At 41.9% G+C, this 15,361-nt stretch overlaps 1 protein-coding gene and 1 long non-coding RNA gene across 4 annotated transcripts in view; one reads left to right on the top strand and one right to left on the bottom strand.

Annotated features, from left to right (window-relative positions):
* LOC105467106 (uncharacterized) overlaps positions 1-15,361 on the bottom strand; it is a 43,172-nt gene that overhangs the window by 7,632 nt on the left and 20,179 nt on the right. The window lies entirely within an intron of this gene.
* The window catches only part of LOC105467107 (transient receptor potential cation channel subfamily C member 7), a 141,124-nt gene that overhangs the window by 7,611 nt on the left and 118,152 nt on the right, over positions 1-15,361 (top strand). For both annotated transcript variants that reach the window (XM_011716484.2, XM_011716485.3), the window contains exon 2: positions 304-1,081. In XM_011716484.2, coding sequence (XP_011714786.2) covers positions 304-1,081 — 778 coding nt within the window. The remainder of the gene's footprint in view (positions 1-303; positions 1,082-15,361) is intronic.

The raw sequence follows: 15,361 nt of genomic DNA on the forward strand, positions 1-15,361 counted from the left end.
ATCCCACACCCATCCTCCATCTATTATTAGGGTCCTTCCAGATCCATTTTTCAGCTCTGCCACCCCGTCTCCACCCAAGGCATATAGAGACAGACAACTGAGTCATATTCTACCACTTGAAAGAAATAGTTCAGGTAACCCAGTGTGTCTGAATCTTGATGACTGAGACAATGATTTGTGTAAGACTGCACAATTCCTCATAGGATTCCAAGCATGATATTCTATGTGTATCTCAACCATTGTGTGCTCTACTGCTAGGGAATCCGCAGGAAAGTAACCTGGCATCTTTGCCCTGTCCCATAGGTTGGGGAGCAGCACCTTCAAAAACATGCAGCGCCGGCACACAACGCTGAGGGAGAAGGGCCGTCGCCAGGCCATCCGGGGTCCCGCCTACATGTTCAACGAGAAGGGCACCAGCCTGACGGCCGAGGAGGAACGCTTCCTGGACTCAGCTGAGTATGGCAACATCCCGGTGGTCCGGAAAATGCTGGAGGAGTCCAAGACCCTCAACTTCAACTGCGTGGACTACATGGGGCAGAACGCGCTGCAACTGGCCGTGGGCAACGAGCACCTAGAGGTCACGGAGCTGCTGCTAAAGAAGGAGAACCTGGCACGGGTCGGGGACGCGCTGCTGCTGGCCATCAGCAAGGGCTACGTGCGCATCGTGGAGGCCATCCTCAACCACCCAGCCTTCGCGCAGGGCCAGCGCCTGACGCTCAGCCCGCTGGAACAGGAGCTGCGTGACGACGACTTCTATGCCTACGACGAGGACGGCACGCGCTTCTCCCACGACATCACGCCCATCATCCTAGCGGCGCACTGCCAGGAATATGAGATCGTGCACATCCTGCTGCTCAAGGGTGCCCGTATCGAGAGGCCCCATGACTACTTCTGCAAGTGCACTGAGTGCACCGAGAAACAGCGGAAAGACTCCTTCAGCCACTCGCGCTCGCGCATGAACGCCTACAAAGGACTGGCGAGTGCCGCCTACTTGTCCCTGTCCAGCGAAGACCCTGTCCTCACCGCCCTGGAGCTCAGCAACGAGTTAGCCAGACTAGCCAACATCGAGACTGAATTCAAGGTAACTCTCCCACTTAGTACCCTGCAGGCAGGTTGCCCAAGGGGCTCTTGCGCGTGTGTCCAGTGCGAAATGCGTTGTCTTCAAATCTAAGAAAGGGGGAAACCTCGGGATCTTACTAGGCAGGCCCAGGGGAGGAGGGGAACACATCTCACCTATAAGAGGTAGGCCTGAGGAAAAGCAGCCCTCTGGGTGAAATATTTTAAACTACATAAATACGGTAAGAAGTGACTTGAGTACAAATCCATGCAGTAAAAGACGAGTGCAGGCAGGATTATGTTGTGGTTCTGATGTCAATGCTTTAGCTCTGTCTCAGGGAGCTCAGGAGTGTCTAGGATACCTAAGGACCTGTGGTTATTTCCTAGTGCAAGGCTTAGACTTCTTGATTGTTTCACCTACGTGGCTTTGATTTGTCTTGTTCACATCTCTGTCTCATCCTGGAATGTTTTGATCAGTCTCAGTCTAACAAGAAGACCTGGCTGCAGCTTTTCTTAAACCTGGGAAGCTCTTGCCATTTTCTTGTCAATGGGCTGAGGAGGAGGTTTAGGAAAATAAAAATGAAACTGTCTCTGTAGAGCTGAGTTTGTCAAACTAGTAGATGAGCCCAGGTGAAAGCTCTGTAATTCAATCACCCTGAGAACACCTTGACCTGCCAGGCCAGCCTAGAGGATGGAAACCCATCTCCAAAGTGCATTTTTCAATAGCAGGCCTGTGCTTTGTCAACTGACATTCCACCTGAAAGAGAAAACTTCCTAAAGTAGGAAATTCTTTTCACACAGTGTTTAATAAAAATAAGAGCAATTTTTTTTTCCTTTTTTGAGATGGAGTCTTGCACTGTCAACCAGGCTAGAGTCCAGTGGCATGAACTCAGCCCACTGCAAGCTCTGCCTCCTGGGTTCAAGCCATTCTCCTGCCTCAGCCTCCCAAGTAGCTGGGACTACAAGTGACTGCCACCATGTCCGGCAAATTTTTTGTATTTTTAATTGAGACAGGGTTTCACCGTGTTAACCAGGATGGTCTCGATCTCCTGACCTCATGATCTGCCCACCTCGGCCCCCCAAAATGCTGAGATTATAGGCATAAGCCACTGCGCCCAGCCAAGAGCAAATATTTAGTGGGCAGTTATTGTGTGCCTAGCACTAACCACTTTATCTATATGATCTTATTTAATCTTCTCAGCAACCAGATGACTTGAGTACTGTTATTAGCCTCATTTTATATGAAGGCACAGAAGTAGACAGAGGATCATATAGCCAGTAAATAGCAAAACCATTGTTCTAATCTATGCACTCAGACCCCAGAGTCAATTCAGCCACTTCAGGAAACTGAGGGCCAGAGCCTTGCTTGTATAACAAGCTTTTCAGGTTTCACTTGTTTTTACATGAATGATAGAGGATCCTCCACTGTAGAAGGTATAGCTGGAAGAGTAGGAACCACAACTGGGCTCATTATTTCTCATCCTGCCATTCAACTACAGACTATCATGTGCTACATGCCATACAAAGAGGTATTGCACACACAGCTGTTACCGCAAGTGAAAACTTCATGATCCAAACTAGATGTCGTTGGAGGAGCTGCCCTGTTTGGCATACAATTATACGGCCAAGAATGGGTACCAGCTCACAGAAAGGAAGGTTCTCCTGGGCTGCATTTTTCAGGGAGGGCTCAAAGGAGATGTAATTGGGTTGGGCCTTAATGAGTAGGAGTGTTTGGGTCATCAGGAAGAGAGAGTAGGCATTTGGAGGAGGTAAGTGAAGATGAGGTCCAGAATGGGCCAGAGCAGGGAGGGTGAGTAGTTCCATGTGACTCAAATACAAGCTTCCGGTAGGCCATTCAGGAGGAATGCTGAAGAGATCATTTGGGGAAGGATCTCAAAGGACCCAGCAGGTCAGGCTGAGCACTTTTAACGTTGTCTTGTAGGAAAGGGAGAGCAGTGGAAAGTTTGTAATTAGGGAACTAAAGTGATGAGAACTAGAGTTCGGGAAATTAATTTGTCTGGTAAATAAGAATTGGAGAATTTGGAGTGTGAGGCACTGGGACTGAAGAGGGAGAAAATTTTGTTGTATGTAGATGAGGTCATGGAAACCTCTCTGTAGGAAGACGCTCATGCCATAAGCCAGGGACAGAAAGGCCAGGCCAAGAGGAGGTTGCAGGGCCCCACAAATTGGGACTAGAAAAGAATTCTTTAAGAAGTTTACTTTATGTCATCTGTCCTCCACCTGAGACCCAACCACTAAATTGAAGCCACTTCTCTAAATCCTACATTGTTTGGTCTCATCTGAAAAACTTGGTGGATGTAGAGGTAGAGATTACTGAAAGAAACTCTTAAGGAATATAGCCTCTTTTTTCTTTTTTTCTGTACAATAAACCTTACTTACCAACATTAAGGTCAAGGATGTGCTGAGGAAAATTGGTTGAACTTTGCTTGTTGCACAGTCTTCAGACCTATTCTGCATTGGCCATGTGAAAGGAATGGCTAAACTAATTAATTCAGATATTTCAAGCCAAAAAGTTTTTTAAAAATTCAAGCCAAAACAAGATTTTTTTGGATTAGATTATCTGGAAAATTGCACAATTCTCTACTGTATCTGGGAGCATGCCAGCCTTGCTAAATAAAATGATACTAAACTAACATTTGGAATTACATCTGAGTCAATTTTTTTTAGTAAAACTCAAATCTGGCATATTTCAGTATTTGCAATATCTGAAACTGGAAGTTCATTTGAAAGCATCTACTATGATATTTTGATTTTAAAAGTAAATATGAAAATTTTGGACAATTTTTTATTTTAAAAGTAAATATGAAAATTGTGGACAATTAAGAAGACCAGTAACGTAATGAAAAATCCTTTCTACAATGCAGTTACTTGGAACAAGAGTTTGCATCAATACATTTGCTGGCTATTAACATCCACCTAGTCACCTTTGTTTGAAGTAATGTCTTTTGGATTGTCGACAAATGGCACATTATAAATTAACATAACTGTTCCTTTAGTACTTTATTGCTTATTCAGCTAGCCTTACATGTGCATTCTTGACATTATAAATCTTCTCAGAGGAGAGCAGCTTAGCAGGAAAGAAGTCAAATTGTAATAAAAAAAAAAAAATAAAGAGCAAGAGAGTGTCTTCTAAAATGCACTATTTCTGAATCCATTCTGCTTTCAAGGGACCACATGTTGCTGCTTGTAGCCACATATTATGGAGATGATCTGATGCCATCAATTGTGTAAAAAACTATCAGATTCTTATTGGAAATGTCATATGTCATCCTCCACATCCCCTAAAATACTCATTCGGGGAAAACCTCTTCCTGACTAGGAAGCATCATCCATGAAAAATAGTTTTCCCAGGCTATTGTTTTTGGAGTCACTTTAATTTATCACCAGAATAGACACTAGTCATTAACAAAAATTGCAGCCAATGTCAAGGTCTTCAGCAAATTGTGGCTGGAGTTAGATGCCTGCTGGCAAGTCGTTATTTTTTGGTGTAGAAATCATGTAGCTGTTCAAGGATTTTCTTATGTCTCTCTCATCTTGGATCTAGAAAGATATTAAAACTCGATGTGGTCACTGGGGCCTCCCTGGTGCCTTGTGTGGCACCCAATAAGCTAGTGAGCATTCCAGAAATACTTGATGAAGGGAATAAAGGAAATCCTAAAAGGATAATCATTTCAACTAATGAAGCACTTGACTCCTTTTCTTTATGGTTTAAATTCTTCCTCCATGGGTGGATTTAATAGCGGCATTTGATGGACATAGTGAAACGAGGAAGCTGTAAAGAAAGTTACAAGCTGGTTGGGGGGACAAAGTCCATACACATTAAATAGCTGTTCCCAATCATTTGCTTCACTGTATGGTGATGGAGGGCAAAGTGTGTCTTCTTGATCTTCCCCACAGTACCTAAAATGGGTTTTGGGAGCACTGCCAACAAATGACATTTTGGTTGATTGGTTTTTCTATGCAGTAAGAGCCAGAGAAAAGGAATATTAGTGTGAGCTGGACTTCTCAGAAGTGCTTCATCCTTGTGGAATATGCGCTCCCTGTGTAGAGGCACCTAGAGTAGCAAGGAAAAATGAAAAAATTGTCTACTTCAGTTGGGTAACAGCCACCAAGAACACAGTGTGATGTCTGCTGCTCTCCTGAATTAATCTGCTTGGTTTTCTTCACTGATCATCTTTGTGATAAAATTGCTTAGGGTCCATTTTATTTTGCTAGTCTCCTTTATTTGCTTCCCAGTCAAATTCCTGGGCATTTTGTCTATGCATTTTATTTTTCTGTGGAGCTTTTATTTCAAAACGATTAGAGGAATTAATATTTCTTCCAACTGAGTTATGAAAACAGCAATGCCTGATGGGGCAGAGTGGGGACATGGAAAGAAAAGATGACAAAGGAATATTGTAGAGTGAGGTTTAGGACTTTGGAAGGAAAGAGAAAGCAGTATGGGGTAGGGGTATCTCTCTTGCTTTCTCATCTTTCGCTTACATTTAAAAGCATCCAGTGTGCCCGAATCAGAGACTGTGGAAGCCTCACAAACACTGTATTGCAGTTATTTAACATCTAGTGGTTCTGAAGAATAACAAAGCTACAAGAAAGAAGGCTCTTCCTGTTGACAAAATAGCATGGAGGTTGTGGATGGTGCTTCAGTCACAAGCAATTTATCCTTTGAGACCTCAGAGAGGAAGAGTAGGGCCAAGAACTAACTTTATCCTACTTAAAGTGGTAATGATTTTTCTGTTTATCAGTGGGTTGTTAACCACATGTATTATGAAAAATAGATGATGAATTATGTATTAATGTTTGCACTGTCATCTTAAGACTCGTGAAAATTCTCTGGGCCTAAAATACTACAAATTAAAAATGCAAATAACGATAAATAAGACCAATTTGCCACCTGCTATGATCTCTAGAGAGATCACATTGTGGAAGGTAAAGATGTTTAGGTGATAGTTTGCAATCTGCTTACAAACTTATCAGAATAGAAAAGGGAAGAGTGAGGAGAAGGAGTGACTTTGTCTCATTGTGCCAGGGCTTAGAGCACATCTAACCTCTGGCTGTGTGCAGCCAGGGAGACAGGAAGCTTGGGGAAAGGCCCCCACCTGGGCTGCAGGCTGAATAAGCCTATTGCCCCAGCTTTCAGTGTTTGCACCAGTTTCTCAAATACTTTGAATCATTTTAGAATTTTTAAATGTTATAGTCCAACACCCTGGGAAAAATATTATACATTTCCTTGAAGTTTGAAAGCTTGGCTGGGAGTATAAATAAATGCCTGCTTAACATTCAGGAAATGACTTGAAAATTGTTTCCTTTTCTATTGGGAAAATATTTTTTAAGTTGTGAAGGCTGCAGGCCTTAAAAGGATGTTTTATGTGTGTGATGTGTGCCTGTGTGTGTAAGACAGAATCTAGAAGAAAAGTCCTCAAAGCGTGAGCTTATACATTTGGCCGTACCTATCCACAGGTTCCACATCAATGGATTCAGCCAACTGTAGATGGAAAATATTCGGAAAAAAATAAACAAAAAATCACAATACAATAAAAACAATACAAATAAATAAAACACAGTAGAACAATTATTCACATAGCATTTACATTGTATTGGGTATTATACATTCTCTGGAAATGATTTAAAGTATAGAGGATATGCATAGGTTATAGGCAAATATGATGCCATTTTATATCAGGGACTTGAGTACCCTCAGATTTTGGTAGGGGGGAAGGTCATGGAACCAATCATCTGCAGATACTGAGGGACGACTGTATACTATCCCTAATCCCCTCAGGGATCTGTGTCCCTCTAGTCCTGTGTTTGAGCATCTGATGATGCAGAAATGTGAGTAGAGGAAAGAAAGCTGGTGGATGTCAGGTGATGAGTTGATGGAACTGCCACTCACTAAGCATACACAGGTGAAATGTAATCAAAGTGTGAATGCCTTTCCTCAGGGCCACACTGGGGCCTGGTCACAGGACCCTATACCTGAAAGCAAGACCCAGGGACTGGCTTATCTCCAGAGAAGGGACAAAGTGACTTCTGCTTATGTTAGCTTTGTTTTTTTTTGTTTTTTTTTTTTTTCTATTTTTCTTCCTACATGTCTAGGGGAATGCTTTTGCCAGAGCATTCATTAATGAGTCATCACAGGAAAATGAGTCAATTAATGTGTCCTTTAATAACAACTTTTCATTGGGTCACAAATAATGCCTAAAATTAGATGATGTTTCTCTTCTAGGGTCTATGTCATGAGTATCTGCCTCCAAGATACAGGGAGACAGTATGCTCTGGGTGACAGTTATTTGAGTGTGATAAAAGAGACAAGCGCAGAGTGGCAGGTCCTGGAGGGCACCCATTGCACCATGCTTCATCTCCTGGAGGCTGAGGAGTGGACAGTGAGGAGCTTGGCCCTGGAACCAGACTGACCTGGTTCTCTCTCCTACCAACCATGTAATCTTGGGCATCTATTGGAAGTTAGTTTCCTCATTTGAAAAATGGAGGGTAGGATACAATCATGTATTACTTAATGAAGATATGTCCTGAGAAATGCATTGTTAAGCAGTTTCATCACTGTGTGAATATCATAGAGTGTTCCTACCCAAACCTAGATGATACAGTTCACTACACACCTGGGCTATGTGGGATAGCCTATTGATCCCAGGCTATACACTTGTGCGGCATGTTACTGTCCTGAACACTGTAGACAGTTGTAATATAGTGGTCAGAATTTGTGTATATAACATATCTAAATAGGAAAGGCACAGTAAAATATGGTATAAAAATTTTTAATGATATACCTGGATAGGGCAACTCCATTATAATTTCATGGGATCACTGTCATACATACAGTCCATTCTGGAGTGAAATGCTATTGTGCCATGCATGACTGTACTTCAGTTGTAACTTGACCAAAATGGAATGCTTGTTTACTCCACCCAAACATTTGCTGTTACCCTAATCTGTCCAACTCTGTAAGTGACATTACCATTCATCAAGTTGCTAAGAAATTTCTACACTATCCCATTTAACCTCCAGAAAATCCTGGCACATATAGTATTAAGTAAATATTAGCTCAGTAAATAGACAAATCAGCAATCAAATTAATGAATAATGACCTCCCAGGTTGTTGGTGAGGTGAGGATCTCTCTGTTTCTCAGCACCCACTGGATTTTCAGCACCACAACTTTTCCTCCCAGTAACATGGATTAAACATCAGCACCTCCTCTATTCAGAGGGTCTTGCTGATTTCTGCTAAGCTTCCCACTCCCATGGCAGATTTTTCCCGCACAAGAAAACAACTGGGCTGTACGTGTGAGCTCCATGGTTAAAAATAGGCCAAGGGAATATTTTCCAATTGAAAAAAATGCAGAACACTAAAACTGAATAAGCTTAGAGTGCTGCTAACATATTACTGTGGAGAGAGGCGACGTGGGCTGGAAAGATAGAGAAGCAAAAGAGGAGGAGGGAGGAAATGGGCAGGCAGAGATCCTGCCAAATACAGAGATTATTTTTTGAAAAATATCTCCGTGGAAAAGATTCATCACTACACATACAAAAATTGAGAAAAATCATTTCCTACACAAGTGCAACTATCAGTCTGAAATATCAGAGATATGGAGAAAATGGAAACAGTTCTTTGAGGATGTTAGCCAATGAGTAGTAGCACAAATTAAATCAAATGGAAATGCAGAGATTTTTCTCTGAAAAAATAATTACAATGCTATATACATTAATCACAGCAGAGTAACATTAATCAAGTATGCTGCACACACCATCTGCAGGGAGGCACGTGTTTTATTAGCAGTAAATTCACACTCAGATTAAATACAGAAAATATTTGTCAGGATGGGGACAAGATCTATAGACTCACAGAATATCAGAGCTAGGCAGGCCCTAGTAACAGAGCCATCTGAAAATTCCCTATTCATGCAATGAATACATATAAAGCTTCTAGTCTGGACAAGGCTCTGAGTTGGATGCTGACATAAAATGAACAATATAAAGTTCCTGCCCTCAAGGACCTTATTGTCAAGGGGAGGAGATAAGTGTCTTTCATATAATCATACCAATAAACACAGCATTACAATTGTGATAGAAAATAAAAATGTAATTTTAATAGAGTTGTCTTAATGGGGCAGCTTACGGCAATGTCTAAAATGAAACCCAATGGAATAAAAGAGATAAATGGACAACAGAGAATAGGAAAGAGGGCTCTGAATGTGGAAACGACACATGAAATAGCCCAGTGAAGGGAAGGAGAAAAAGAAGCCCATTCAGAGAATTCTGAGTAACATGGTCTGGATCTACTGGAGGGAGTAAACAGAAGTGGCAGGTGACATGGATGCTAAAGAGAACCTTAGCCATGGCTTTACCATTAGTGGCCGTGTAAGAAGTTGGACTTCATTGTAGGGTGAATGGCGAGGCATCGGATGTTTTCAGCAAGTGAGTGAGTGACTCATATATGCAGTTTGGAAAGATCTACTCTACCTGCTATAGAAAATGGATTGGAGAGCTCAAGAATGGAAAGAGTTGGAAGGCCTATGTAGGAAGACGAGACCCTCCCAGGACGGGGTGAGTGGCATATGAACGCAGAAGGACTAGCGCATCTCCACCAGCAGGTGCTTCATTGCAGATGAAGCCATAGTGCAGTTGGAGCAGGTGACTGTCTCCTCGCTGCTTCTAGGACCACCGTCTTGTCTTCAAGCTCCCCAGGACCCTGCTTCTCCTATCTCTGGGACCGCTCAGTGCTTCACAGTGGTGCTCCAGGCAGTGGAGAGCCATAGGGACAGGAAGCAGAACAGAGCCAGCTCTTTAACTTATCCTCTAAGACAGGAGCCCAGTAAAATAGAAGGAGAACAGGAGAGTTATGTCAATTCCAATTTTCCACCTTGATCTTTGATGGAAAATTGACCTTGACCTTAGAAGAGAGTGTGTCCCAGGCTCAGCCAAATTGTTCTTTGCAAAGCAGAGGTATTGGAAAGTGGGTTCAGAAGTGATAACGCCAGAATGGAAAGGATTCCAGTGGACTTTAATCTTCCCATTGCATTTTCAAGATTCTAAAAACATCTTTCTCTCTCTGTTGGTTGCATGAACCCAGTAAATTTTTCATTAAAGTAGAGGAAAATGGCTGAATCTCCTCTCTGATTTATGTTAAACTAAAGCTTATTTTAGCATAAATAAAGTTATGCAGTAGACCTCCCCTTCTCCTTTCCTTCAGGGGACTCTGGACATTGAAAATGCCATGCCAAGAAGAGACTGGGTGCAATCAAGGCTTTTCTGGGCACCCAAAATCTCCTTTGGCAAATACTCAATTGAGTGTGGGTGGTTGTTTTAGTTTCTGAGCGCTGCAATAACAAAGTAGCACAAACGTGGTGACTTAAAAGCACAGAACCTTATTCTCTCACAGTACTGAGGGCTAGAGGTCCAAAATCAAGGTGTTAGCTCAGTCATGCCCTCCTTGGAGGCTCTAGAAGAGGATCTGTCCTTGCCTCTTTCTACTTTCTGGTGGTTTCTGCCAAGCCTTTATTTGTCAATGCACCACTCCAGTCTCTGCCTCTGTTATAATGCAGTAGGGTTCTCGCTGTGTTTTTCTATGTTAATTCTCTTCTGATAAGGACACCAGTCATTTGGGAGTGAGGATCCACCCTATTCCAATAGGACTCCATCTTAACGAGTTACACCAGCAAATATCCTATTTCCAAATAAGGTCACATTCTGAGGTTCCAGGAAGGACATGCATTGGGGTGCGTGGTGCTATTCAACTCAGTACAGTAGGGTAAGCACCAGGTTGAGATAAACTGGCAAAGGTTGAGACCAGGAATCCAGGAAGACCCCCAGTAGGGTAAACTAGGCCAGAGGTCAGTGACTCATACAGTGGGTCATATATTCTAGGAAGCCAAAGATAATCGTAACTCAGAGGTCAGTCTGGAGGAAACCAGAGGTTATTGATTTCTTGGTTATTGACCAAGCACAAACCAAGCCAGGGATATGGGAACTTCATAAATGTGTGTGTCCATGTGTGTGTTGTGTGTATGTGTATGTGTGTGTGTGTTGTATGTGTACATGGTGTGTGTGTTGCGTGTGTGTATACTTATGTGTGTGTGCGCAGTTGTGGTGTTGGGGAAAGCAGAACAGATAAAAGGAGGGACGACAGCCGAGACAGGAAACTTGGTGTTGGGGACAGTGCCCTCTCAAGTATGACAAAAACCTTTTAAAGTGTTGGGTTTGGGGATAATAAAAGTAAAACACTGTTGATTGTAGAATTTTTAAAAATATAGAAGAGCAGATGAACAAGAATATTAGGATTAATCATTAATTCCACTATCTAAGAATCTTTTTTTTTTTGAAGCAGAGTCTCACTCTGTCACCCAGGTTGGAGTGCAGTGACTTGATCTTGGCTCACTGTAACCACCACCTTCCAGGTTCAAGCAATTCTCCCACCTCAGCCTCCCAAGTAGCCGGGATTACAGGTGCCTGCCACCTGTATTTTTAGTAGAGGCGGGGTTTGGCCATGTTGGCCAGGCTGGTCTCAAACTCCTGACCTCAGGTGATCTGCCCGCCTCAGCCTCCCAAAGTGCTGGGATTACAGGTGCGAGCCACCGCGCCTGGTCAGAATAGTTCATATTTTGGTGTGTTTCCTCCTAATCCTCCCCAACCTCCAGGTAAAAAAGTTTGAATTAATACTATAACTCAGTCGATGGAACATTATCAACATATTTTTACTTCCATTCATACTTTATCCCTACTTCCATTCTTCTTCTCCTCCAAAAAGCATCCTTTTTGATGTATTTGATGTATTTATATATATAAGTATGTATCTATCAAAAATTCAAGAAATACGACTTTTGCATCCACTGTGTTCTCAAGGTTCTAGCGGGTCTTAAAGACCATCAAAACCCTGTAGTCTCTGCCCTCATGGAGCTTACATTCTAATGGAAATTATGAAAAACATGGTTGTTTTGCATGTGTGCTTGCACATGTGTTTAGTTTCTTGCTTCTGTCTGCTGCCTACTACTATATTTCCTGCACCTACGGTTTTTGACTTGCTCACTCTCTTAGTGATAGACACCCAGGCTGCCTCTCACTTGTTGTTGCCACAAAGGAGGCTGCAAAGAACATCCCTATACCCCCTTACAATCCTATTCAAGCATTCTTGTGTTCTAGACTCAGGAAGGAATGCCCATAGCTAGGTTCAGTGAACACAGCAGACTAACCCCCAGAAGACCCGCCCTAGTCTACACTCTTTCAGGGGCTTTGATGTGCCACATGCTGCTGTCTAATGTTTGCCAGTATGAGAAATGTAAAGTCATTTTAATTCGTGTTTCTCTAATTGCTAATGAGGCTGACCACCTCCTGTACTGTTTAGACATGTAGGTTTCTCCTTTCTGTGAATTGCCTACTTTGATCTTTTCTTCACCCACATTTAAAAAAATTTTAACTTTTATTTTAGATTCAGGGATACATGTGCATATTTATTACGTAGGTATATTGCATGTCACAGGGGTTTGGTTTGCAGTTTATTTCATCATCCAGGTAATAAGTACTGGGATAAAAACTACCCAATAGGTAGTTTTTTGTTCCTCACCTTCCTTCCACCCTTCATCCTCGAGTAGGCCCTAGAGTCTGTTGTTCCCTTCTTTGTGTCCATGTGTGCTCAGTGTTTAGCTCCCACTTACAAGTGAAAACATGCAGTATTTGGTTTACTGTTCCTGTGTTAGTTTGCTTAGGATAATGGCCTCCAGCTCCATCATGTTGCTGCAAAGGACATGATCTCATTTTTTAAGGCTGCATAGTATTCCATGGTATTTATGTACATTTTCTTTATCCAGTCTACCATTGATGAGCATTGAGGTTGATTCTCTGTCTTTGCTATTGTAAATAGTGCTGTGATTAACATACACATGCATGTGTCTTTATGGTAGAACGATTTATATTCCTTTGGGTATATACACAATAATGCTTTACCCACTTTTTAACAGGATTTCTGTCTTGAGGTATTAAAAATACCTCAAGTGTTCTTTATGTATTCTAAATACTAGTTCCTTCTCTATTTCAGACACTGCAAACATCTTTCCCCAGTGTGTCACTCAACTGTGTAGGGGCAAAAAGGGAATAATGCCTTTTCCATCACCTATCACAAGGTTCACAGGCAATACCCCTGTAGCAAATGACAGATTAACAAGAGAAAAACATAAATTTATTTAACAAAGTTTTACATGACACGGACACTTTCAGAAGTGAAGACCTTAAGACTCAGGAAGAAATGTCTACTTTTATGCTTAGTTTAGATGAAGAACGGACAGCCATGTAAAATGGTGATTGGACAAAAGGGTATGATCTAACGGTAATAGACCAAGGCCTGTCTGTTCAGATTCTTCTCAGCTTCTCTGTGTAGCATTCCTTCCCAGGAATAGGGAAGGACGCTTCCAGAATAAGGATCTTATTTCCTATTTTCTAGCAAAGTAGGTCAGAGAATTTCAAGGCCAGCTCTCACAAAGGCTGGGGAAGGTCAGAATGACCTTCTTACTTCTAAGGCCCTACCAATCTCCTTCAGTTCAAAGTGCCTTGGGGTAGCATTTTTGAGCCCCAACATCAGTTACATTTATCTATCATTCTTTGTTGAACAGAAAACCTCGCTTTTGAATGGTTTATGCATTTCATCTTAAGAAATTATTTCCCAATTAAGATTATGAAGAATTATTCTATATTACATCTTTTTTTTTCTTCTATTACTTTCACTAGCTTTACCATTCACTTTTAAGTCCTTACCACAGCTGGAGCTTGCTTTTGTATGTAGAGTGAGTTTGTTTCAGTTTTTGCTTTTCTCTGTACATTTAGTTTCCCAGTTTCATCCATTAAATAATCTAACTTTTCTTCACTAATCTCTATCCACCTCTGTCACATACCAATTCCCAAATACATGTTTCTGTTTCTTTGTTTTCTATTCCATTCCAGTGTTCTGACTATTTCTCCATTCATTCTTCCACAGTTTCATGCTAGGACTTTGTTTTGTGACCTATTACCAAGTGGGGAGATCCAGTTATATTTTCTGTGCATAGATTTGTTTGTCTCAAACAATTGTTACAAGGCTGTATAGTAATTTGGAATCCTGCTTTTCTCACTGAATGTTGTAATTTTGGCATTTCTCCCATGTTATGTTAACACTTCATTAATATCAATTCCTAGAAAATGTAGTGTCACCATCAATAAAACCAAATCTCACAATCCAGTGAGTTTCCACCATAGAGCAGCTTCTGTGGCCCAATATAAGGTGAGGGTAGGCCCCAGGGACTGAGGCAGGGTCAAGTCTGCAGGAGATGGGACAAGGTGTTCTGATCCCTGACTAGAGAGAGACAGATGATGGCTGGGCCCAGACTTGGCTTCCATAGGTCAGCTTCAGCCATTCTTTCCAAAACATAACCCCTACTCCCAGGGGTCAGTGATGATCCATTTAAAAGGAAGAAGAACACTCTCATTTTTCAAGAGGATCCTTCTCTTACACACCCAGCAGTCTGCACCCCTCAGCAGAACTGAATACAGATCCCTGAGATTATTGATGTTCTTGGCCAGCTCTCCAGGATGGGCTTGGTGAACAGAGGGAGGCATGTGAGTTCACATCTATGCACCAGCCCAGCCCTTGGGAGGACCATGCAGGACCCAGGCAGCTTCATGGCCTGTTACCTTGATGGAATTTTTACCATTCTTTGTTGAGGTTATATTTCAAAAACACTTAGAAGGCCTGTGAAAAATTACACGTTAGGGGTCAGAAAGGAAGTGGTAGAGTAGGGGATGGAGAAAGCCAAGAAGGCATGACTAAATTACCTGAAAGGCTACTAAAAAAAATGGTGAGGGCTGTTTTTTGTATTTCCTAAGGATCAACAAGAGGGAGCTGGAATTAAAAATTAATGAGAAGAGGGCTAAGATCAGAGACTTGTTCTTAACATGACTTCAGCAACATGGCCCAGATATGCATAATCTATTTCAGGTGAATTAAGCCACAATAAGGGGAGGAACTAAACTGTGCTAATAATCTGAGGTCCCATATTGCCGCTGGATCTGTAACTGGTTGAAAAATTCATTATCAGAAGCAGGAGCTAAGCCTGGAGCAGCCAAGAGTTTGGTTTCTCTTTGAATTACCTGAATAGTGAGTGTTGTACAGGAATAAGGGATAAATGAAGAAATCATTCATCTTCTTTTCAATTTTTTAATCAAAGGAATATATGATGTGAAAAATCATCCAAATAGGACCCAAAATAGACAGCAAGAAGTAAGCTCCTCTTCCTTAACCCTCTCTTTGCCC

The sequence above is a fragment of the Macaca nemestrina genome, chromosome 6, assembly GCF_043159975.1.
Source record: "Macaca nemestrina isolate mMacNem1 chromosome 6, mMacNem.hap1, whole genome shotgun sequence".
Lineage (NCBI taxonomy): Eukaryota > Metazoa > Chordata > Mammalia > Primates > Cercopithecidae > Macaca > Macaca nemestrina.